This window comes from Talpa europaea (assembly GCF_964194135.1).
Source record: "Talpa europaea genome assembly, chromosome: 13".
NCBI classification, from domain to species: Eukaryota; Metazoa; Chordata; class Mammalia; order Eulipotyphla; family Talpidae; genus Talpa; species Talpa europaea.
The window spans coordinates 57,241,920-57,265,750 of record NC_140080.1 but is presented as its reverse complement, the minus strand read 5'-3'; the positions used below and the strand labels follow the sequence as shown (position 1 = coordinate 57,265,750).

The 23,831-nt window shown below is 34.0% G+C and overlaps 1 protein-coding gene across 2 annotated transcripts; it reads right to left on the bottom strand.

The window, feature by feature from the left end:
* Positions 1-1,690: 1,690 nt before the first annotated feature.
* On the bottom strand, positions 1,691-21,987 carry METTL4 (methyltransferase 4, N6-adenosine; the record flags this gene model as incomplete). 2 transcript variants are annotated; one of them, XM_084252372.1, is made up of 8 exons in its annotated part: positions 21,304-21,987; positions 20,512-20,574; positions 16,608-16,971; positions 14,228-14,297; positions 11,194-11,368; positions 7,479-7,585; positions 6,695-6,786; positions 1,691-1,836 (listed from the first exon to the last, which is right to left on the bottom strand). In XM_084252372.1, exons 1-8 carry the CDS (start codon positions 21,694-21,696, stop codon positions 1,691-1,693), a joined length of 1,410 nt encoding a protein of 469 aa, XP_084108498.1. In that variant the 5' UTR covers positions 21,697-21,987. The 2 variants fall into 2 exon arrangements, with proteins under 2 accessions (XP_084108498.1, XP_084108499.1); XM_084252373.1 differs by lacking the exon at positions 6,695-6,786 and having other exon boundaries at positions 1,758-1,836.
* Between the last annotated feature and the right edge of the window lie 1,844 nt (positions 21,988-23,831).

Sequence of the window (23,831 nt, the reverse complement as noted above, 5' to 3'; positions counted from 1 at the left end):
AGAATACCTCTATAAATACCAAGTTAAGCTTTTGATACTAAGCTCACACACTCAAAGAATGAACAAACTTTAAAAATAAAATGTTTTTCTTTGGCAAATCAGTAATAAATTAGTAGGCTTTACAAAAAAATCATTTCAATCTAATTTTACTTAGTAGATAAATGTTTGTACTATAAATAGTATAAATATTATAAATATTTTTCTTAAAATATAACTGAAAGAAGCAGACACAACAGATTACATACTATATGATTTCATTTATGAAATTCTAAAATTAAAACTAATGATAGAAAGGAAATCACTTTTTACCAAGAGCCAGAGAGGGGAGAATATGAAAGGACACATGAGAAGTTCTGGGGGTGAAGAAAATGTTCTATATCATGATTATGTGGTATACAGACAAATATATAAACATTTTCAAAACTAACCCAAAGTCAAATAACTTTAATACATGAAAGACTGCCTCCAAAATTTCTTAAAAGGTTATATACCACATGTGGTAAATATATACAATGGAATATTACTCAGCAATCAAAAAAGATAAGCACATGCAGTTTGCAGCAACATGGATGGAGCTAGAAGGGATCATGCTCAGCGAAATAAGTCAGAAAGAAAAAGAAAAATACCAGATGGTCTCACTCATAGCAGGAATTTAGAAAACCTAAACTAGGGACCAGGAAAAAGACTAATTAATACAAAGTAAAAATCAAAATCAACAAGCAACTATAAACCAGAGACACACTAGGGGGGGGAGGGCCCAAGGAGAGGAAGGATTAGGGTCAAAATAAGGGGGGGGTGCAATTGTATGGGGAATATAACCAAAATGAAAATGCATACATTGTGCAAAATGAAAAATGATGTAAGAATTATATGAAATAAAATATTAAAAAATTAGGTTATATACAAGCAGCATACTTTTATAGAATCATTTCACTCAATATATTTTACTTAGAAAACAAATATTTATTTGCATAAAACATGTAAATAATATAAATAATATTTTCACAAACACAAAATATTTATTTTCTGACATTTTATAAGAAATGGCTTTTAAGTTTTCTTCCAGAAAAACAAAAATGAGGAAGTACTTGACAAGTTTCCCTAACCACAATTTAAAACCCTTCAAAAATGTTTTCATTGATTCCGTACAGTAATAAAGTACTTGGAAAAATCTTTGAATACTTTTCCAGAATGTAAGTGGCATGAAACAAAAGGTACTACGGTAAACTGGAGAGCAAAGTCATTCCCAAGTGAACTCCATCCCAAAGAACTGCAATTTGATGTCAGGAAAGAACATAGGCTACAATGTAGCCAGAGCCCTGATATTTAAAGTAAAATAGAAATCTGGACTTATACGTGAATTTCCTAATTTTTTTAGAATGATGGTTCAAAATTTCTTTCATACAACCACTATAGACCAAAAACCAAAATCCATAGGCAGGATGCCTTCTGAATTTCTTCATTAATACAATCTTGCCAATTTCTCTTTATTTGTATTAAGTCTAAATAGAATAATATGGAATACAAGTGCAACTAAAGTAAAATCAATCTCAAAACAAGAAGAAGGCTAGTCACTTCTGGTCATTCTGCTAAAAAAATGTCCTATTTAAATATCTACATATACTGGCTGGTAATAAAAGGAAAAAGCAGTTATAATGAAGGGAGAAGAAAATTACTACATTAAGATCAGTCAGCTTCCAGATTCCAGAGCAATAAAATAATCCACATGCTGAAATTTGAGAACTTCATTGCCCCAACTAGTCCAGCCTGGTTGTAAGTTTCGAGCAAACAATTCCAAACATTCCCCATTTGGCTTGATATAGTCTTTTAGAACCTCTGTCCAAAAAATAGAAAAAAAAATTATCACTAAGAAATTAATCAATTTCCTTTTAGCTGTTAAGAGTAGGAAAAAAACAAATTAATTGCAAGGGTTTCATCACAGGCTTTACTATTAATAATTAGACAGTTGTTTAAAATGAGCACCTTGGAGATTGGTAACACTACCATCAGAAATTTCAGTAGTCTTGATTTATGGGTTTTCATTTGTAGATGAGAAATGAGGATTTTAATACCCACACAGATGACTTTTCAGTTTCTAATACTGATGACATATCTCCTAAGTACTACCTTAATTTATTTTTTAATAAATGTAATCCATACATGAATCTATAGAAACAATACAAAAAAACCTACTTTAAAAGTTAAGCTAAAATCTGATTCTCTGCAGATGTATATTTTAGTGTTAGAACATAAAAATGGAATTGGACACAGAAATACTCAAGGCAAATATAGCCTCTGCAGTTATAAACTTGGTAGTACTAAGAACATTCTTTCACTTTCAAATTATAGATTTTATTTACCTAAAATCTCACCATATTATTTCCATAGTTAAGCATTCCTCATTCAAAATAGTAATAACTATTTAAAATTATATCTTATTGAAAAAAAGGCACCTCAAACATATGTTGGCTAAATAACTGTAATCTACATTAACAGGGGGGAAAAAAACTTTTTTTAAAGTACATGCTCATATTATATGAAAAATATTTAAATCAATTTAACTTTGAACATGTTTGCTGATTGGTTGTATTATCTACATCACAGAAATTGAGTGTGAAATAACAATTCAGGGATAAAAGGACACAAAAATAAATAAAACAGTTTGTAATTGCTCTAAAAGACTGATTTTGCTAGAAATCTATCAAATTCCCTTTAGGATTTCTTAGAAATACTTGACATAAGATTTAAAAAATAATATATCAAAAACTTTTAAATATTTCACAATTTTCTTCAATTGCTCCTACCACAAAATAATCATTTGACTATAGCATTGTCTATAACTCAACTGAACTCAAGTGAAGACTTCTAGTCCTTTCTTAGGTATATAATTAAATGCCATAAAATTTGAAAGAGAAAGATTTCCCCCAATCCTTAGAGGACAACAACATTACATCACATTTCCATTTCTCCCCCATGAATTCAATGCCTTATTCAATTCACTTTAATGTGGGATAAGGTTCTAGGGAAGCAAGATTTTATTGATTTGTTTTTGTTTGTTTGTTTAGTTTTAAGGACAACAATGTTAGCACTCTATTTTAGAATTTAAACTGTCAAAAATGTTTTCTATCCTGAGCACCCACTATAGTCAGTGATATGGGATTTTATAAAGAAATGGAATATTCTTGTTTCTTAAGTGTTCACAATCAAAAGAAAAAGATAGTCAGGTACTTGGAGTGGCAAAATATACTGAACCGAAACCCATCTGCCACCTCCTACTTTTCTCAGTGTAAAACATTTCTACATAGCTTTTTTTCCTAATTGAGAAAAATAGAAATTCAAGGTATAATGATTCTGTTAACCATAAAAGCAAATTAATGGACCTGTATTATTCTTACTAATTTTAAATATAAATATCTTACTAATTTTAAATATAAATTTAAAAGTAAATGCAAGATCTTATAATTTCTCATCACACACAAAAAATCTTGTAACTGTCTAGTGATGGATGTTAACTCGACTCAGTATGGTAACCATTTTGCAATATAGATATATCTCAAATCTTCACATCATACACCTGAAAAGACTATATGAATTATGTCTCATAAAAAAGTTAATATAAATGCATAAATTTACCATATATGTACACTTGTGTAATTAAATTAACATTTGGCATTAGAAAAATATACTTCTAACTAAGGGGGAGGAAACAGTTCATGCATAGCCAGTCATTCCCCTTTCACTCTGGGAGCAAGGGGCAAGCCTGAGGAAGAAGTGGCTCAAACACCAGTATACTTATCAAACTATGTTTTACTTTGCAGATAGAAATTGCAAGTAAGTAAAGCAGTAGTTAGTAAGAAAAAGTAAAATATGAAAAGTAAAATTTATAATTTTAAAATTTTTAAATTTCATAATTTCCCTATATCAAACCTTCAACTTAAGAATACATGTTTATAATATTAGCTTATATGCCATAGCTATTGATGACTTATCTTTTAATCTACAGGAGGAAACTTGAAAACATAAAAATAGTGTAAATAGGGCCTCCCCGGTGGCGCAGCGGTTGAACGCTGGGTTGCGAAGCTGCCCGCAGCCTCTGCAGCGCCGGTTCCATCCCCGGCTGCTCCCCGGCTGCTCCCCGGCCACCAGAGGAGGGTCCCACATGGCGCGCAGACCTCTCCTGCCGCCCGCTGCTCCCCTCAGCAGTGTACTTCGGTCCTTCTGCCTGCTCTGCTCCCCGCTCTGGCTCTGGTGGATTCTCTCACCCTCCCGTGCTTCTGACTGTACCCAGTGCTTGTATAAATAAATAAATAAATCTTTAAAAAAAAAAAAACCATTAAAAAAAATAGTGTATATATTCTGAAATGGAATAGCTGCCAATTACTTTTTTTTTTTTTGGGGGGGCCGTAGAAATAGCACTAAACTTATTTTTAATGAGAGAATGTGGATTTGTTTCTCAACACTAAGCCTGTTTTCCAAAGGCATAAACATTTTTTTAATCTTGGTATTTCAAGAAGCCAAGAAGACATTTCATTTTATGAATTTATATGAAACAGTTTAAGAACATTTACATGTAAAAGTTTTAAGCATTATAAATAAAACACATATTATCCCAAATCTCACAATTTATAAGATTAAATATCATTATTCCCTCTTTAAGTGAGCACATTGATTAGAGTAACTCACTCATGTAGTAGTGCCAGGATTCAAATTCATCTTAGTGAATCTCCAAAATCAAAACTTTCCTCTAGATTTATGATTTCAGATTAAAATATACTGTAGAAATCTGAAAGCTGCTTTCTGGTAACTTTAACTTGTACAATCTGTACCTAAAACATAAGTACTTACTATACATTAACAAAAATAAAAGATTACAAATATTTCTAGTCTAGCATTATTTAACCAAAACAAAAGGATATATATTGAGTTATATAGATTTTTTCCCCCCAAATCTAACTTTTGTTTTTAAATAAATGCTCTCCGTCCTAAAAATGTGTTCATGCTGCTCTCTACTGGAAATAGGGCAGAACTGGCTCTAATACTTTAGAACAAGACTAATTCTTTTATAATTTTAAAATCTTATCTTCTAAAATTAATCTTTAAACATAATTTTATTCTGTTTAAATGAAATTAATGAATATTATTTGTCAGTAATTATTTATTATTATTTGAGAATGAAAGGTTTGTGAGTCTTACCCATTGGATTCCTTAAAGTAAAAAATTCTTAAGCAAAAATTTTAAAAATTCGATTTTTTAATGTAAAAATTAAGTCCTAAGACAAATACTATTCGCTGAATAATAAAGAAAATTCAAGTGGAAGAACAGAAATTAGATTTCCTATATCAAGCATAACTGGTTCTAAAGATAATTTTTTTTTCTCAAATAATAATATAATCTCACTTTTTCATTTAAGTCATATTTAATGCATTAAAGAATATAGGACACTAACACTTAAATTTTGGCAATTATTCACTGAGACCCCTTCTATCAGAGAATGGATCATCAGGTTGACAGTCTAATATTGCTCAAATGAAATAACAGTAATAAGGACTCTTCTGCATAAGCAACTTAAGGTAATAGATATCTTAAAGTATATCAATAAATATGCTCAGGAATTTGTATTCGCTTTCCTTCATATCCTAGTTTAAGAATATGATATATTCTGCAAAGTGATATGACAGGCAGCTGTAGTTTTCTTCACTGGCAGTTTTAAAATTTTGTTTTTTTTAAACAAGAACCACCAAATTAATAAAATATGCATTCCTGATGAAAGTTTTGAAATAATAAACCCTGAATATCAAAAATCAGTATCTCTCAATGATTTACATTCCTTATTTTTTTTTAAACAGGTCATTTGAAACATTTAGCATATTGTACTTCAGCTACAGATTTTCAAATATAACAATTCCTCACAACTTCGAAAAAGTGAAATGATTATAGAGTAATTCACTCAAGAAGCAGTGCCAGGGTTCAAACTCCAAAGCCAAAACTTTCCACTATACTCTAACATATTAGTCTACTAATAATTGAAAGCTGTTTCAACTTCCTTTCCAACAGTTCAGAAAAACATTACCTTTAACATAAACTGAGAGCTTATATGAAATATGGAAGTAATTTGAACCATATCCTGGACTGCTATTTTGAGTTCCTGGTTTTTAGCAAGCAAAAGATAGAGCCCTGGTAGTAAAAACTCCAAGCTGAATTATAATACTCAGATGCCCCTTCAGTCGATAAATAAGGGAAACCTTAAAAAGTGGTATAAGAAGAATGGCTGAGGGGGCCTCCCTGATGGTGCAGGGGTTAAGTCAATATTATCATGTTATGGCCTGAGTTCAATCCCTGGCCCTAACCCACATGGGAGCTAACCCACATGGTGCAGCAGACCTCTCCTCTCTCACCCCCTGCTCCCCTCAGCAGTGTATTTCAGTCAATCCCCACTCTGCCTCTGGTGACAGAGTGCTGTGCTCCCCACTCTATCTCTGATGAACCCTCTTACCCCCTGAACCTCTGGCCTACACCCAGAGGTATTCTGAAACTATTCTCTATTCCAAAAATTCTGCTATAAAATTTAGAACAGTAATCAAAAAAAAAAACCAAATATCTGATTTAATTTCCAAATCCTTAGAGTATTCAAATACTAAATCCATTTTTTTTCAATCTCACAGAAGACATAACAATTCTATTTCATAAAACATACCAGCAAGAGGTGGCTTATGTGAGTGAAGAGTACAGGGCACACTGACAATTAACTTGTGGTCTGGAATGGAGAGCACTTTTACATCTGCATTCCTAATTAAAAAAGAACAAAATAAATAATATTCTAAAGGACATTTTTTTATATGTAAAGATCACAGTTAGCTTGATTTTTTCACCATTCAAATTTTATGTGAATTTAAAATAAATGTTAAAAATAGAAATAATAGGGCCTCCCTGGTGGTGCAAGCTGTTGAACACAGTGCTATGAAGCTGTCCAAACCCTCTGCAGTGTGGGTTCGATCCAGGCTGGAGGCGAAGATACCCACATGGCATGGCAGACCTCTCCTGTCTCCCCCGCTGCTCCCCTCAGCAGTTTATTTCATTAGATCTGCCTGTTCTGCTCCCTGCTCTGTCTCTGGTGAATCTTCTCACCCTCCTGCACGTCTGGCCTGTACCCCAGTTCTTGTATGTATGACTAAATAAATATTAAAAATAAATAAATAAATAGAAATAAAAATAGAAACAATTTTAATAATTTTATAAATATATAATATTGAGGCATCTTTTATAACCTCCTTTTTTATAATAATAACCACTGCACACTAGATAAACAAAAGGTAAAATAAAATTTCATGTAAATATATCATTCACGCTTTTCTGCTCTGGGCCATTTTCAATTTTCAAAAATGTAAAAATTAAGGCAAATCAATGATCATTATATTAGTAACTTTTAAAGCCAAAAAACTAATACATTTACACAATTTTAGAAAAGTTACCTTTCCTACCTTAATGATAAATCAGTTTTTTCTCGAACTCTCCCCAGTATAAGAACTTCATAAGGCTTTTTGTGTGGAGAATCTAGTGGAAACACAAACTCTCCTGAACTGGTAATCTGATAGGAAAGAGTTTTAAAATATAATAATAAAAAAAAAAATCACACATCTGTAAATATCCAGGAAAGGGTTTTTCCCCCATCACTAAACAGTCTATACAATTTCCACCAAAGAAAAAGATACTATTAAACTTCTAAGCTAGTATTGTCCAATAAAAGTAGAATGCAAACCACATATATAATTTAAGTTTTCTAGTAGTAACATTAAAAAAAATAAAATGTGGTAAAATTAATTCTAACTATATATTTAATTTAACATTATCATTTCAAATGATATCAAAATATTATCATTTCAATGTTTGATCAATTCAAAAAAGCTATTGAGGTACATTACATTCTTTTTTTCATACTAAGTCTCTGAAATTTGATGCATATTTTACAGTTAACACCATAGCTCAACATGGACTAGCCACATTTCAAGTGCTGAAGAGTTACATATGGTCAGTGACTACCATTCTAAACACTGTAATTCTAAGGTATTAAAAAATATTTTAAATACCACCTTTATCATTTTACACACAAAAATCCCTACTTTTTATTAAAATTTATTCATGGAAGTGATGCCTTCATTAACATTTACTGATTACTATCAACATGACTAAGCAGATGATAATAAAAGTATTTTCTTTTCACTTATAGGGAAATAGTGGCAATAAATACTGTCAAACTAGAATTAATGAGAGGAAGGTGACAAATAATAAGCGAGACAATATTTGGTCCACTCCCTTGGCATTATAAATCCAGGAATTCAATTTTACACTTCAGACTTTCAAAGACTCACTTAAACAAGTCAAAATCAAAATACAATACATAACAAGAATGTCAATTCATTAATTAACCATGTAGATATATTTTTTCAGTGTCAGAATATTTATAACTGTTATATTTGGGAATCCTTGTCCCTATAATTAAGGTGACTAAAAAAAAAATAACATTCTTTTATCACCTCTAGGGGCCATGAAAGAGCTTCTCTTCTACACAGTTTTATATAAACACTGGCAAATTCTTATTCTTTTTTTTCCCCCAAATTTTATAGAGATATAACTGACATATAACATTAGTCCAAGGTGTACAAGATAATGATTTGATGTAAGTATATACTATGAAATGATTGCCAGTAAACATCTATAGCCTCACATAATTACAATTTTTTTCTTGTGATGAGAACTTTTAGGACTCTCTCAGCAACTTTCAAATCTACAATAAAGTACTAATAATTACAGCTATCATGCTGTACATTACATTCCCAGGACTTACTTATCTTGTAACTGGAAATTTGTACCTTTTGACCAGAATGTGTTCAAAAGGCAACTTCTATTCTTTGGCTATTCTTTTGAGTCAGTGCAGGTTATTCTTTCTGCTATTACAATATGTTTAATTAACAAATAAAGTATTTCATATAATATAACGTATTTGTTATATTGTCTTATACAATGTGTTATATTGTCTTATATATATGGACTTATACCATCTCTTAGAACTAATTACTATACAACAGATGAAGAGTTTCATTTTAATGTATTAACATTTTACTGATTTTGATTTCAGAAGTTGACCTCTTGCTGTCTTTGGCTCCAGTCTGACTGTAAAAGAGCTAGCACAATAGACAGGTTGGAATGGGGTGTTATATTTCTGGCATGGTCCTTTACAAAAGCAGCCAGAGCTAAGATGGAAAGTACATCATAAAAACAACTGCAAAAACAACATAAACATAAATGTAAATGTCTGTTTGCCAACTCCCTTAAACAGATACAAATTTATGCATACAGCTTTTAGAAGATATTTCAATAGGCTACAAAGTACATACAAAGCACATGAAAATAGAAGTCTATGACTAAAATGAATATACCAACTATATAAATATTAATCATTAAATACTAAACACTATCAAAAAATAATGCTTGGCTTATCTTTTTAAAATTCAGGAGGGTTTGGTAGAATGCACCTAAGTAGACAATATATCTTTAAACAATGGATGGCCAATAATTTATGAACTCATGCTTTATTTTTCTGTACTTTTTGGCATTCTACAGCAAACAGAAATAAAGATAATTCAACCAATCCAAGAGTTGGCATCATTTCTTTCAAAAGTAGGCACATCATTTCTTTCAAAAGTTCTACTGAGGCACTGAGAATAAAAGATAAGATTTATTTAAGTATAAGAGGTTCTTGGTTCCAGCATCTGCCCATCTCTTCCACACTTTGCTGTTCTCCCTCCCAACCCTGGAAACATAAGGAGAAAAAAAAAAGAAGTAACAAAGCTTGACTGAAATTGAGGGTTTGTAAAGAGGAAGAAGATGAAGGATAAGATTATTTCTATAATCAGTGATGGACAGATTCCCCAAAGTTTTAGTTGTTTTTCAAACAGACTTTAAAGCTGTATAAATACCAAATAAGGTCCAACCACTATGGAAAGCTGTCTGGAGGTTTCTCAGTCCACTAAAAATGGAACTACCATACAACCCGGCAATTCCACTGCTAGGGATCTACCCAAAGGACACAAAAACATTGATTCAAAAGAACACCTGTATACATATGTTTATTACAGCACTATTTACAATAGGTAAAACTTGGAAACAACCCAAATGCCCAAAAATAGATGACTGGATCAAGAAGATGTGGTACATACACACAATGGAACATTATTCAGCAGTCAAAAAAAGATAAACTCATGCCATTCGCAGCAACCTGGATGGAGCTAGAAGGAATTATGCTCAGTGAAATAAGCCAGAAGGAAAAAGAAAAATATCAGGTGGTTTCACTTATAGCAGGAATATAGGGAAATCAAATAAGACATCAGTGTAAAAAAATAATAACAGTACAATACACAGCGAAGCAAAAACGGACAATTATAAATCAGAGACATACTTCAGGGAAGGAGGAGGGAGAGGGATCAGAGGGAGGGAAGGAGGAGCACAGGGGACTGCGGTGATGGAGCACAGGTGCAGTGGTGAAGGAAACTCTATGGGGACTACAACTGACGGGGCGGGGGTGGGGGGGAAGCAAATATTGTTTAAAAATGAACAATGATGTAAAAAATAAAAAAATTTATAATAAAAAATAAAGTTTTAAATAAAGCCAAAAAAAAGATATTACTAATATGTGCGATATAAAGTAACTAAATTAAGAGTCAGATAAAGATAGCTTAAAAACTGACCCTTGATAGCTGACTATAGAACTTAAACACCAAGGAGGGGAGGGGGAGAACAAAGAGGGAAGGAAGTACATTGGGGGTGGACTGTGAGTGAATTGGTAGTGCGAGCACTACAGTGGTAATACCTGATCCAAATATCACCTCAATTAAAAATTAATAAATAAATAAAATTGCAATCCACTAAAAGAAAAAAAAAGTTATCCTGATATCTTCCTGAATGATTTTCAATCAAGAAATGATTTCCTAAAAGTTTGGGACCCTACTACAAAAAGACATAGAACAGGTAAAAAGTCCTGAGAATAAGAAAATAAAGGTATAAAGGTATTTAGCAACAAAGTAAAAATTTTACTTAGACTATGGAGGAGGATTATAGCAGTGACATGTCAAATACTAAGAAGTAGACAACACTTATATGTCATATTAGATGAATAAAGAAGTTAACTTTTGAACTTACTTTTACCCAGTGCCACTCAGCAACTATATCCACAGACCAAGAAGGATAAAGTTCTTCCTTTACAAAACGTAGGTTCTTCTGCTTATTGGTTACCCAAGTAACAATAAGACAGTTTGGAGCAGCCAGTTTAGGGATAGGCAGTTGCTTTATTTGCAGTGGTGATAAATAATTATACCTAAAACAGAAAAAAAAAATTGCAAAATTCACTATAAATGAAAAAAAAAAAAATCAGGAGACCTGCATAACACTGACTCCACAAACTAAAAGCTGCTATAGCTATTTATTTGTATTACTAAATATGAAGTCATGGTGACACCCAGTGGACATATTGTTACATGCAAGTGAGTTTAAAACTGTCAAGCTGTATTTCTTTTATCACTTCTAAATGTATTACATTTCAGTAATTTTACTAATATGTATAATATTCATTCTTCCTATTCAAAATATTAATGCTTTCGTCCAATAATCTTTACATTACATAGGGACCTCACTAAAGTAAGTCTTGAGACTACTGTTTCAATATCCCACAACATTTTCAACCTCACATCTATTATTCTTCTTTCTTCCTTCCCAATCAATTCCACTGGGCTGTCTGAAACCCTTATGCTTTCATCGTGTGTGATCCACACAATCCTCCTGGTCATCCATAGTATAAAATCTAGTTCCTCTTCCCAGTCAAGTGAATGTGGTCCATTTTCTAACACCCAACACACACAACAGAGAGAGATGTGTCAGCATTCTCCCAGCTCCCCTTGCTGCTTCCAGGCTATAACTGACCACCCACTGTGCATAAACTTCTGTTCCCTTTGAGAGGTGTAACATTCTGGTATACTCACAGCTACAGTTTATTGCAAGGAAAAGTTTATTACAATTTATTATGTAAATGTTATTAGGGTTTATTACAGATTAAAATCAGTCAAAGGAAGATGATTCCAAACAGTTTCCACTGTCCTCTCCATAGAGTCAAGTCATGTTACTCTCCTGGCAGCAACATATAATAATACAGAACTTCCGCATCAAGAGTTTTTATTGGAGTTTCATGATGTGGGCATAAGTGACTGACTGCCCATGTGGTTAAACTCAGTCTCCAGGGTGGACAGAAAGCACTGTGCTTCAAATCCCCCACTTCAGGTGAGGTGAGGCTTATCTATGCACATAGAGGTGAAAATGTGCCCTCAAAATTTATATAGTATTTGAAATCAATGGTAAATAAATAAAATCTTATTTGGGAGGAAAAAACAGCTCTACCCTAAATCGTATAGTTGGTCTTTCTGGTGTGGCCAGTCCCCACCCTGAGATTGCTGATGAGGCCAGTCTCCCAAGCTCCCCACCAAGTCCCTTCTACCACATAAAATAAACAAGGACAATTCTATCTGGTATGACATAGATCACCTCCCAGAAGTTGAAGGCAAAGGTCAGACTTCTCTTTGGGCAAAGCCCAGACTTCTCTTTGGGCAAAGCCAAATTCTTTAATATACATACTCACAGAAAATTTTAATAATCTAATGCACAAATTAAAGTAGTATATATACATGCAATGGAATTTCATTATTCATAGAAAGGAATGAAGTATTGATACATACTATATCTGTAACCTTGAAAACATATGTCAAACGATAGAAGCCTATCACAAAGACCACACATTGTATTATTCTATTTATATGATTAGTGTCCACAAAAGGCAGGTTCACAGAGACAGAAAGATTAGTGTCCACAAAAGGCAGGTTCACAGAGACAGAAAGTAGATTAGTGATTGCCAGGGAATGGGCAAAGGAGATAACTGAAAAGTATGGGGATTCTTTGTGGGATAATGGAAATAGTCTAGAATTAGATATGCTGATATTTGTACAACATTGTTAATACATTAAACCACTGAACCACTTTAAAGTGGTTAAACCAGTGAATTTTATCTCAATTTTAAAAATACATAACAGCATCCTTCTCTCAAGAAGTTTATAATTTAATATTCACAATCCAATAAAATAGACCACTCATCCTTGTGACTAAAAAATGAAAATTTATGAAATATCAGGAAGTCAGCACATTTGTCTGAAGGTCTGGAATTTCAGTAGGACTCACAAGAATGACTCGGAAAGGTAAAGGAAATTTACAGTTAATTGCCAAACAAGATTCTTATAGTCTTTCCTCATCTTTATTATTGCTGCAACCTACCCTTAACCTCTGAATTCACAATCAAACCTACCCACCCTGAATCCGCTTTCTGTTCTGCCTTTAAATTTACCAATTATTTTCACAGCTAAAGAAGATGGAGTGGTTAATAAAACATCAATGTGTTCATCAACCCATGAAATATTGTTCAAAATTCCTGTAACTCTTTCTCAAAGTAGAGAGCATAAAAGACGGTATTACATAGTCACCATTTGGCAATCACCACAATAACTAATTTAGTCAAAAATCATCTATTGATGCTGTATTTGTTTTCTATTATCATCATAACAAATTACTTCATATTTGGTGCCTTAAACAATATAACTTTATTATCTTACAGTTCTGTAAGAGGTCTCACAGGGGTCTCACTAGGTTAAAATCAAGGTGAGGGTAGGATTACATTCCCTTTCAGAGGCTCTATAGGAAAATCTGTTTTCTTGTCTTTTCCAGCTTCCAGAGGCTGCCTGCTTTCCTTGGCTAATGGTGACATGAATTCAAACATTTAAGGGTGAGTTAGAGAAGTTCCTAAATAAAAGATTATTTAGAAAAATGCTTGGCCACATATTTTTAAACTTTAGAGTTTGGTATAAAAGAAGGCCAAAAAGTTACCCTTTTGTGTTACAGGAAAAGTTCCTGAACTGGTTCCGTCGGTAACCTCAGTCATTAATAAATATATTAATTTTGCCATTCTTATACCTAATTATAGTTTTAGCTCAAATGAACTGAGGTAATTAAAATTTTAAAATTAAAGTGTTTTAGTAGTTTCAGACAAACTAAACCACAAAGTGAGGCTTTCAAAAGATGTAACTGGAATGGAAAAACAACAATTACTTTAAGAAAGCATATCTAATAGATAGGCACTTACCTATTACTCCTTTTAACTGATTTGTTCTGCCATGGTGGATCTATCACAATTACATCATATGTTTTTCTACCTGAAAAAAAAAAGACATAATTAGAGTGAATACCTTCTGTATGTGACCGCTTTAAAAATAATATGTTCTTCAAAACTGAACTGCACTCACTACAGACACAAATATAATAGAATGCAACAAAAGGATTTGTGACTTATTCAAATGATTTAGCAAAAAAAAAAAAATTGAGAGCTTACCCTAATAATTTAGTACTGCTGGGACTTTAATATAATTTCACCTATTTTTGCAGAAACTACCACAGATAATGAACTGGCCACCAGTGAGTGGTAAATGCCTGTAAGTCTTGGCAGTCATATTAATATGGTCCCTTCGAACTTACATGGGTTCTGTGGCCTTTTGGCTTTACTTTTTTTTGTATTATTTTAAACTAATTTCAGGCTTATAACTGAAATGTTGACCATGATAAAATTTCTCTAATTGTCTACTACTGCCCTAGGATCCAAACCAGGATCACACGTTGGATTTAGTTGCCATATGTCTTAAATCTCCTCTAATCTGGGTAAATTCTTCAGCTTTTCTTTTGACATTTATGAAAGCTATTGGTCAATTCATATGTTCCTCAACTGGGGCGTGGTCTTTCTTCAGAATTATATTTGGGTTATTTATTTCTGGAAAAAGAACCACTGAGGTAATGCCATGCCTTTATCATAGCAATACATTAGAAAGTACAGGATGTCAAATGTCTCATGCTGATACTAACTTTGATCACTTGGTTAAAGGGTTATCTGTCAGGCTTCTCTAGTTCTTGCTTTGTAATTAGTAAGTACTTTGTGGGCGCAGATTTTAAGAGCGTGCAGATATTGTCTTTCATCTTTTCACCCACCAATTTAACATCTAATTACAGATACTATGGCATCTGATAAATGAAAATCTTCTAGGTCCATCATTCTACCTACATTTATTAATCACAATTTTACTAAAAGGAAGAGCTCTCTCTTCTCCTTTTACAGACACAAATATATTTTTATAAATCTACAATCTCATAGATAATCAACAGAATTAGAAGAAGTAACAGTGTTTAAATAATTACAGTAATAAATAGCTATAAGAATGAAAGAAAATGTTAAAATATAGCATAATCTTCACATTAACATGTTATTCTGTCATTTACCCAGAAGAATTTATGACACTGTGGAATGGGTTGATAGCAAAGAAAGATGTTTTTCATTAATAAGCTATATCTATTTTAATAACTTAAAATTCTGCTATAAAAATGTCCAAATAACAATAGCAGATTAAATTCAACTTGATCAATTTCTCCTAAATTCCTCATCCCAAGGAATATTCCAGCAACTATAATTATTAAAAATATATAAATCACTGAGCTGAGCACCCTTTGCAGATTATCTCATTTAATCCTCAAAATGGTCTTCAGAAGTATATCCACTTTATAGCCTGGGAAAATGAGACTCAGTTTTGTGTTTTGTGAAGTGCATAGCCTATAGTCTCAAAATTAAGCTTCAGAACGGAAATCAAACTTAAGTCTGTATGACCATGGAATTTAATATTTAAAAATTTTAATTTTATACAGGAAAGTATTTCAAGAAATTTTATATAATAAACTTGAATATTAAAATGTAGCTAAAAGGCTTGGAATGTTTTGGGAATTAATATTCGTATCTGAAATAGTTCACTTTCTTTTTTTTTTTAGAACATTCTTTTTTTTTTAAATTCTTTTTTTTTCTTTTTTAGAGGCATGTTTTATTTATTTGTTTGTTTGTTTGTTTGTTTGTTTTGTTTATACATGCACTGGGTACAGTCAGAAGCACGGGAGGGTGAGAGAATTCACCAGAGCCAGAGCGGGGAGCAGAGCAGGCAGAAGGACCGAAGTACACTGCTGAGGGGAGCAGCGGGCGGCAGGAGAGGTCTGCGCGCCATGTGGGACCCTCCTCCGGTGGCCGGAGAGCAGCCGGGAATCGAACCAGTGCTGCAGAGGCCACGGGCAGCTTCGCAACCCAGTGCTCAACCGCTGCGCCACAGGGGAGGCCCTGAAATAGTTCACTTTGTATAAAGAAAGTACTACTATTTAGTCAAACCCAATTGTATCTTGAATTTCTAAGTACACAACAGTAACTATATTTACTCTTTTGGAGACTAGTTTTAACCCTTTTTCATTTAAAAAAAAATCAAATTTTTCAAGAAGCAAAAGACAGCATTTTGAAACTGAATATTAAAAGAAAAACTACACTAAGAAAATTAAGTGTCTTCCCTATCTTAAAATGTTGACCTTCATTCAACATCAGATTATCTCTTGACTTTTGAGGCCACAGAAAACTTATTTTTCTAATAATATATATAACAATTACTTACAATTCAGAAGTGGATGCATACAAGAAATATCAGACAAAAGAAAACTGGTTTTTGGTGGTAACAGGTATTTCTGTCCCATTAAAGTAATCAGTTTTGTAAAGCTAGAGTTGTTTTCAACAACCCGTGAAAATAAATCCTGCTCTGTAACAGACATATTATCTTCCATCAATTGTAACGTCTGAAGTTCCATTTCATTCAGAGAAGGCAAAAGCTTTGCCATTTCACATAATTCTGACAAATTGCAGGTATCAAGTGGTAAAGCAATGGGCTCACTGTCCCGTTTTTCAGAAAGTGGATGAAGAAAGCCACTTTTGAGACCTTCTTGGATTAACTGTGAAGAGCCATCCAAAATCAGTCTCCTGATCTGTAAGAGAATTTTTTTAAGTACATTAAAACATCACAGACATTAAAACAATTTCCTACATAAGAAATCTCTACAATGTTTTGAATATTTGAACTGAGAAATTGAAATAAAATGCTTAATGCTTACAGTAGAATAATTTCATATTAATATGGAAAGGTAAGAATATAGTGTACCTTTGAAATGCTGTTTCTTAATTGTATACACAAACCTTAGATTCACTGACAATTAAAGAAGCAAACAGTATATATTAAAAAAATCTTGAAAATGTAGAAGCTGTATGTGATAATATGAACATTTCTATAAGATAATGCAATTTCTAATCTATAAAAAGAATTAAGTTTAAATCACAACATTTAATCTTAAAAACTTCCTCATGGTTTAGCATTAAAATAAACATAACTTTGATTTTATCAAATACGGACTGAGTTGAAAAAAAAGAAATAAGGTACCCATCTAGACAAAAACAAAGTCGGAATTATAGTTCATAAACTTTATACAAGAAGAAATCTAAAAGGATTAAAGATACAAATGTGAGATAATACCATACTCTAGAAGAAAAAGGAAATTTCCTTTTAAAGTCTTGCAGAAGGAACACCTTTCTAATTATTACTCAAATATTCAGGAGGCATAAAGAAAAAACTGAATAAAGTCAAGTAAATAAAAACACAATGAAACCAATTTTCATCAACAGACAAATGGATAAAGAAATGTGGAATATAAATGCAATGAAATATTATATAGCTATTTAAAAAGGTGAAATAGTGTCTTTTGGGACCTCATGTATGCTGTGGAAAAAAGTCAGAAAATGAAAGACAAATATAAGATAATTTCAATTACCTGTGGCATATAAACTTAAAAAAAGATGTACACTGGCAAAATACAATGAGAACAAATCTAGGACTTAGTGAAAAAGTTTACTGATTACCACAGTGAAGAGGGTGGATGGAAGAGGGGGTGTGGGAGGAAAGTTTTAGAAAGGGCACTGTCATGGGAGGTCTGGTGGAGGAGAAGTGAAACGTGCACAAATAAAGAAGTAAAAATGTAATCCTAAAACTATAGTAATTAATTTTAAAAAGCCATAATATTGCCTGCATAGCATAATAACAAAAAAAATAATTAAAGTTAAAATGACAAATTTGGAAAATGTATTTGCTATTTATCATAAACAAAGAGCTCATTTCCCTCACATACAAAAAGCTCCTATAGACTCCTATAAATCAATAAGAAAACAGCCCAGTTTTTAAATGTGCAAAGGCAAAAGTTGACATAAAAAGAAATACAAATGGTTTTTAAATATGTAAAAATGTTTAACTACACTTTCATAAGAGACATTCAAATGAAAACTATATTGCAATACTATTTTTCACCGATCAGATTAACAAAGATCAAAAACAGTAACATACCATGTCAGTATGGATGGGTAGAAACAGGCAAAATTATAAATTTCTGGCATGTTAATAAAATGAAACAATCTCTATAGTGGCAACATGGCATCATTTATCAAAATGTTCAAACCCTCAGACCCAGTAATTCAACTTCCTGAAATTTCTCCTGCAAATACACATATACACATAGAAATGGCATGTACATAATATACCTAACATGTCAGCATTAAAGACAAAGTACATAAAAGCACAAAAGAACAAATGGGATATAAAACAATTTGTAAGATATGTTAAGGTGAAGGGGGAAAAGCAAGTTGCAAAAGTGTGAAATATGAAAACAGGAACTATAATACATGTCCCTTTTTGTATATGAAAATCACCAATGGACAGAAACATGGGGAGGAGGAAGCAGGTGACAGAGACAGAATTAGAGAAAGACTTCATACACTTTTTGTGCATGTCAATCCTTACAATATTAATGTATTAGCTATCCAAATATAAATAAGAATGAATAAAAAGCAAATCGATCAATTCATCTGCTTTCAACAGTTTCCCGCTACCCTTCAAATTGTCTGAATGTCTTTCATAATAAAAGCATGTATAAATGCTTACATAATCGTTACTTCCTATCACCCCAGTTTCATCTCTAACCAATCTCTTTTGCACTCCACAGTGCACAAGCAAAATGTTTCATAATTTATAGTTATCATTAACAGTCCCAAATATTTAACAAACTGAATATACATGAATTCAAGAAACTCTACACTCTAATTTCATTTAATATCAAAGTAAAATTACTAATCTTTATTGTATAATACCAGACCCTGTATTTGTGCATATTTCTGCAGTTTAATCTTGTAAGTGGCATTGCTAGGCAATAGATATATTTCCAAAATCAACAAAATAACATTTCTGGTATTAAAGGATACAGCATTTGTATATTCAGCTATCTTCAATACATTTAAAAGTAAATTGATTAATGAAAACCATGATGAGAAACTACTTCATACCCATTAGGACTGTTATTAGTTTTAAAAAAAGTTAGTGAGGATATACAAAAATTGGAATCCTTGTGCATTGCTCATAAAAATGTAAAATGAAGCAACAGCTATGGAAACATCTGGCAGTTTCTCAAAAACTTTAACATAAATTTACTACATGACCCAGCAATTCTACTTCTGGGTACATATCTAAAAGAACCAAGAGTAGGAATTCAAATACATACTTGTACACAAATATTCATAGCAGCATTATTCACAATAGCTAAAAGGTAGAAACAACCCAAATGTCCACAAATGAATGGATAAATGAAATGCAGTAGATGTGTACAGTATTATTCAACCTTAAGAGGATGAAATTCTGATATACACTGCAATATGTATGAACTTGAAGACAATATGCTAAGGGAAATAAATTGTATGGTGACATATATATGACATACCTAGAATAAGGATATTCACAATGATAGAAAGTTGAACAGAGGTTTCCAAGAGTTGGGGAAACAGCAACATATTATTTAATGGGTACAGGTTCTTTTTGGAATGATGAAAAAGTTCTGGAAATGGATAGTGGTGATGATGGCACAATACTGTGAATGTACTTAATGCCACTGAATTGTTACAAATTGTCTTAAGATAGTAAATTTTATGCTATCTATATTTTTATCACAAAAAGAAAAAATCTAATGTTCTACCATCACATTAATTCAACATAATCAAAACTGTACTAACATCTCTCCTAAGCCAAATTCTCACCCCAATTTTCCCATTTCAAAACTTCCTTTAGTTTCCTCTCATTTCCTTGCCTCCTAGATTTCCTTTATCTGAAGCTCTAGAAATAAATACATCACATTATTCAGGCTTTCTTCTGCTACAATCTTAATAAGTTGCTTTTCTATGGACAATACGTCTTCATAACATAACATTTCTAAACTTAATGTCTACTGTTGTTAAATATATAAAACTAATAAACATATATGAAGTCAATAAAAATCAGTTTAACTACTCACTACTATAAAAGTAACAATCACTCTACTATTAAATTCTAACCTTGATCAAAATGATTGCTTGACTTTTAAGAACATCATTATTTATGGTGTCCATTTATCTACACAACTTCACAATTACTCTTCCAGTGTCATCAATGTACATCTTACCTTTTTATGATATTCCATAGCATCCAATTCACCTTGATTGAAAACAACACATCTTTTACGCTTCTAAAGAATAAATTACAGGGAGAAATTTATATTTCAAACTACTACAGTATTGGTATTTTGAATTCTATTATTCTTCTTTATCACATTTTTCATATTTTGTGTATCAGACATGTCTTTAAGAGCAAATAATTAACTATTGAGGTCAAGTAAACAAATAATTATTTCCCAACTACTACTCTAAAGTTAATGGGAGAGGGCCTCCCAGGTGGCGCAGCAGTTGAGCACTGGGTTGCGAAGCTGCCCGCAGCCTCTGCAGCACCAGTTTGATCCCCGGCTGCTCCCCAGCCACTGGAGGAGGGTCCCACATGGCGCGCAGACCTCTCCTGCCATCCGCTGCTCCCCTCAGCAGTGTACTTCGGTCCTTCTGCCTGCTCTGCTCCCCACTCTGGCTCTGGTGAATTCTCTCACCCTCCTGCGCGTCTGACTGTACCCAGTGCTTGTATAAATAAATAAAAATAAATCTTTTTTAAAAATAAATAAATAAAGTTAATGGGCGATAAGAAGTCACATCAGCCTTATGTGCTCCTAGTTAGAACTGACACTGACATCTATAGAATACAATTGTCCAACTGTATAAAGTCACTAGAGCCACCTATCAACTGAGCTACATACTATAAATATTCTGAACTTACATTTCTGAGAAGAATTATCAACATACTGTCATCAAAAAATAAAATCCGATGTACTTTTAATAACTCTTTACGATTAAAATTTCTTAAAACTTTCTACCTTCCGAATTGTGGAACTGGAGATTTCTTTTTTAACACCATCCATTAGATCTTCCTTTCCAGTAGTCTGTTGGCAGTCTTTGTCAGTAGGTGAAGTTATATAAGGTTTAGTGACATCAAACAGTTCAGATCGAAAAACATATTTCTGTCTGAGTTTTTCACAATTTCCTCCATCATCGTTTGGTAGTTTTGTGGTAGAGTCAGAAGCAGTAAATGTAGCAGAAGTTCCAAAAGAGGACACAGAATCCATGTGTAGAGAATCAAGGTGGACAGACATGGGCTCATTTTTACAGTAACAAGGTTCACAAAGCTTGTGAAGTTGATAGTTACTCTTGTTAATGAAAGAAAGATGATCCAGTAACCATCCTGGTGACAGTTGGTGCACCACAGACATTCTCTTCCTTAAAAAAAAAAAACAACTCCGGAAATTATAAACGAGAAATAAAATTTCAATAAAACTATATTACGCACACAGGCAGATTTGATATGCAAACATATACTTGACATGTACACAGAAGAGAATTTAACATTCAAGATGTCCTTATAGCAAGACTAAGCAAATGTTATGTAATGTTTTAATATGAATTTTCAATTCATTATTCAACCCTGGAAATTCAATTTTTTTCAGCCAGTTTGGCCAAAGAGGCTAATGTCTTCTTATTTCTGGAATCCCTTCTTTCCTCAGACCGCCACATAACTTCTGCTTGGTCTCAGGATCTAATCACGAGATTTACATTCTCCAAGTTAGGACAGTAAACAAAGGTAAGATTACTGTATGAGCGCAAAGAATGCTACATTACCTATATGAATTCATCCTTTTAATGAGATGGAACCCTAGAGAGGGTCCATATTTTTGAGAATATTTGCAAGTCAACTCTTGTTTTTTCAAACTACATTTGCAAAAATAAGTCAGTCCTTCTGACTTAGACAATAACGCAATATTAATAGCACTAAATCCGAACAAAATTGCAAGGTTTAAATTCCAGATCTCTGTTGACTTGTCCAAAACTACAACTCTTTTTTTTTTAATATTTATTTATTTATGCATAGAAGAGCTGGGATACAGGCCAGAGATACGGGGGCCAGGGGGTGGGTGAGAGGATTCACCAGAAACAGAGCAGGGAACAGTACAGGCAGACTGACGAAGTACACTGATGAGAGGAGCTGCGGGCACGGCAGGAGAGGTCTGCTCGCCATGTGGGCTTCTCCCTAGCCAGCCGACGATAGAACTCCTGCTGCTGCAGAGGCTGCGGATTGCCTCACAGGGCGGTACTCAACCCCTTCCACCACCAAGGAGGCCCCAAAACTACAACTCTTGTCGTAACAGCACAACTCCTACAAAACCCCGATATTCCGACTTTAGGTCTAAGCTCCTCTCTAAGCATTAAGCGCTATTTGCATCAGAATTCAAACCCAAGGAGCGGGGAATTCATTTTTTAACAAAGCAATCTACGGTGCGAGGGGCACCTCTCCAACTTGCTCCCCCTTCTCTGCTTCACACCCACTGACACCCCAACCCCCCGCCCTCAGGCTCCCTTCGCGCTCCCCGCGTAGCACCGCTAGAGGACCAGGACGCGCCAGCGAGCAAAGGCTGAGCCTTCCCGAGCCCGCGAACCCACGGTCACCAATCATTCTATCCTACCTCACCGCTTTCCTTGTCAGGAAAGTGCACGCCGCCTCCCCACACTCACATCAGGAAAACAACAGCAATCTACAAAGTGGTCATAAAAGACGCTCTTTCAGGGAACCGGCGGAGGGTTGGGGGAAATAGCTCCCTTTCTAAGAGTCATGGGCGCGGCCATATTGTTGTACGGAAACGGTGTGTCCAGGAAGACTTGGCGCGTTCTGCCGCTTCTCAGCCGCGCAGAACACTCGGGTCTTCAGAGCTAAACTTGGAGAGCGGCCCGCAGTTCGCAGGGGACACTTACGCTGGCCGGGAGACGCCAGTGAGACCCGTTGCGCAGCGCGAACAATACGCTAGTTCCGGCGACGAGTGACACGTGAGAGTTACGCACGCCCGTGAGCGCCGTGCGTGATGATGTCATCACCGGCGCAGAATTTAAAATTCGAACGGCGCGGGCGGGTGGGAGGAGGAGTTGTTGTTTTGGCGGCTGCTCAAATGTTCAACGCCCAGTTACACGGTTTACAGAAATTCGGTGCCTGGGTTGTGCCAGGAAACTAAAAGAAGGGTAAGTAAAGACTTTGAGTTAATTTCGTGCCTTTGATACTGCTCTGGAGGAGAAAGCTATGGCGCCAGCAGCTTAGCTGTGGCGCTCTTACAGGGAAAGTGTTTGTTTAGTTCCTGCTGTGTGGAGAGGCCTGTGGGCTGACTCTGTGCGAGGCGCGGGTTTGCCGGGGCCAGTACACTTTTACTGGCTCGTTTCCCAAAAGTCAGCTGGAACTGATGGGGAGAACAACAGCTGGGAAAAGGAAGAGAATTGATGGGAACAGAGATAAGGACAACTGAGGAACTATTCGGTGTTTTGTGTTTAAGACACTAGTGTAACCTCCTGTTGCCATGTTAGAGGT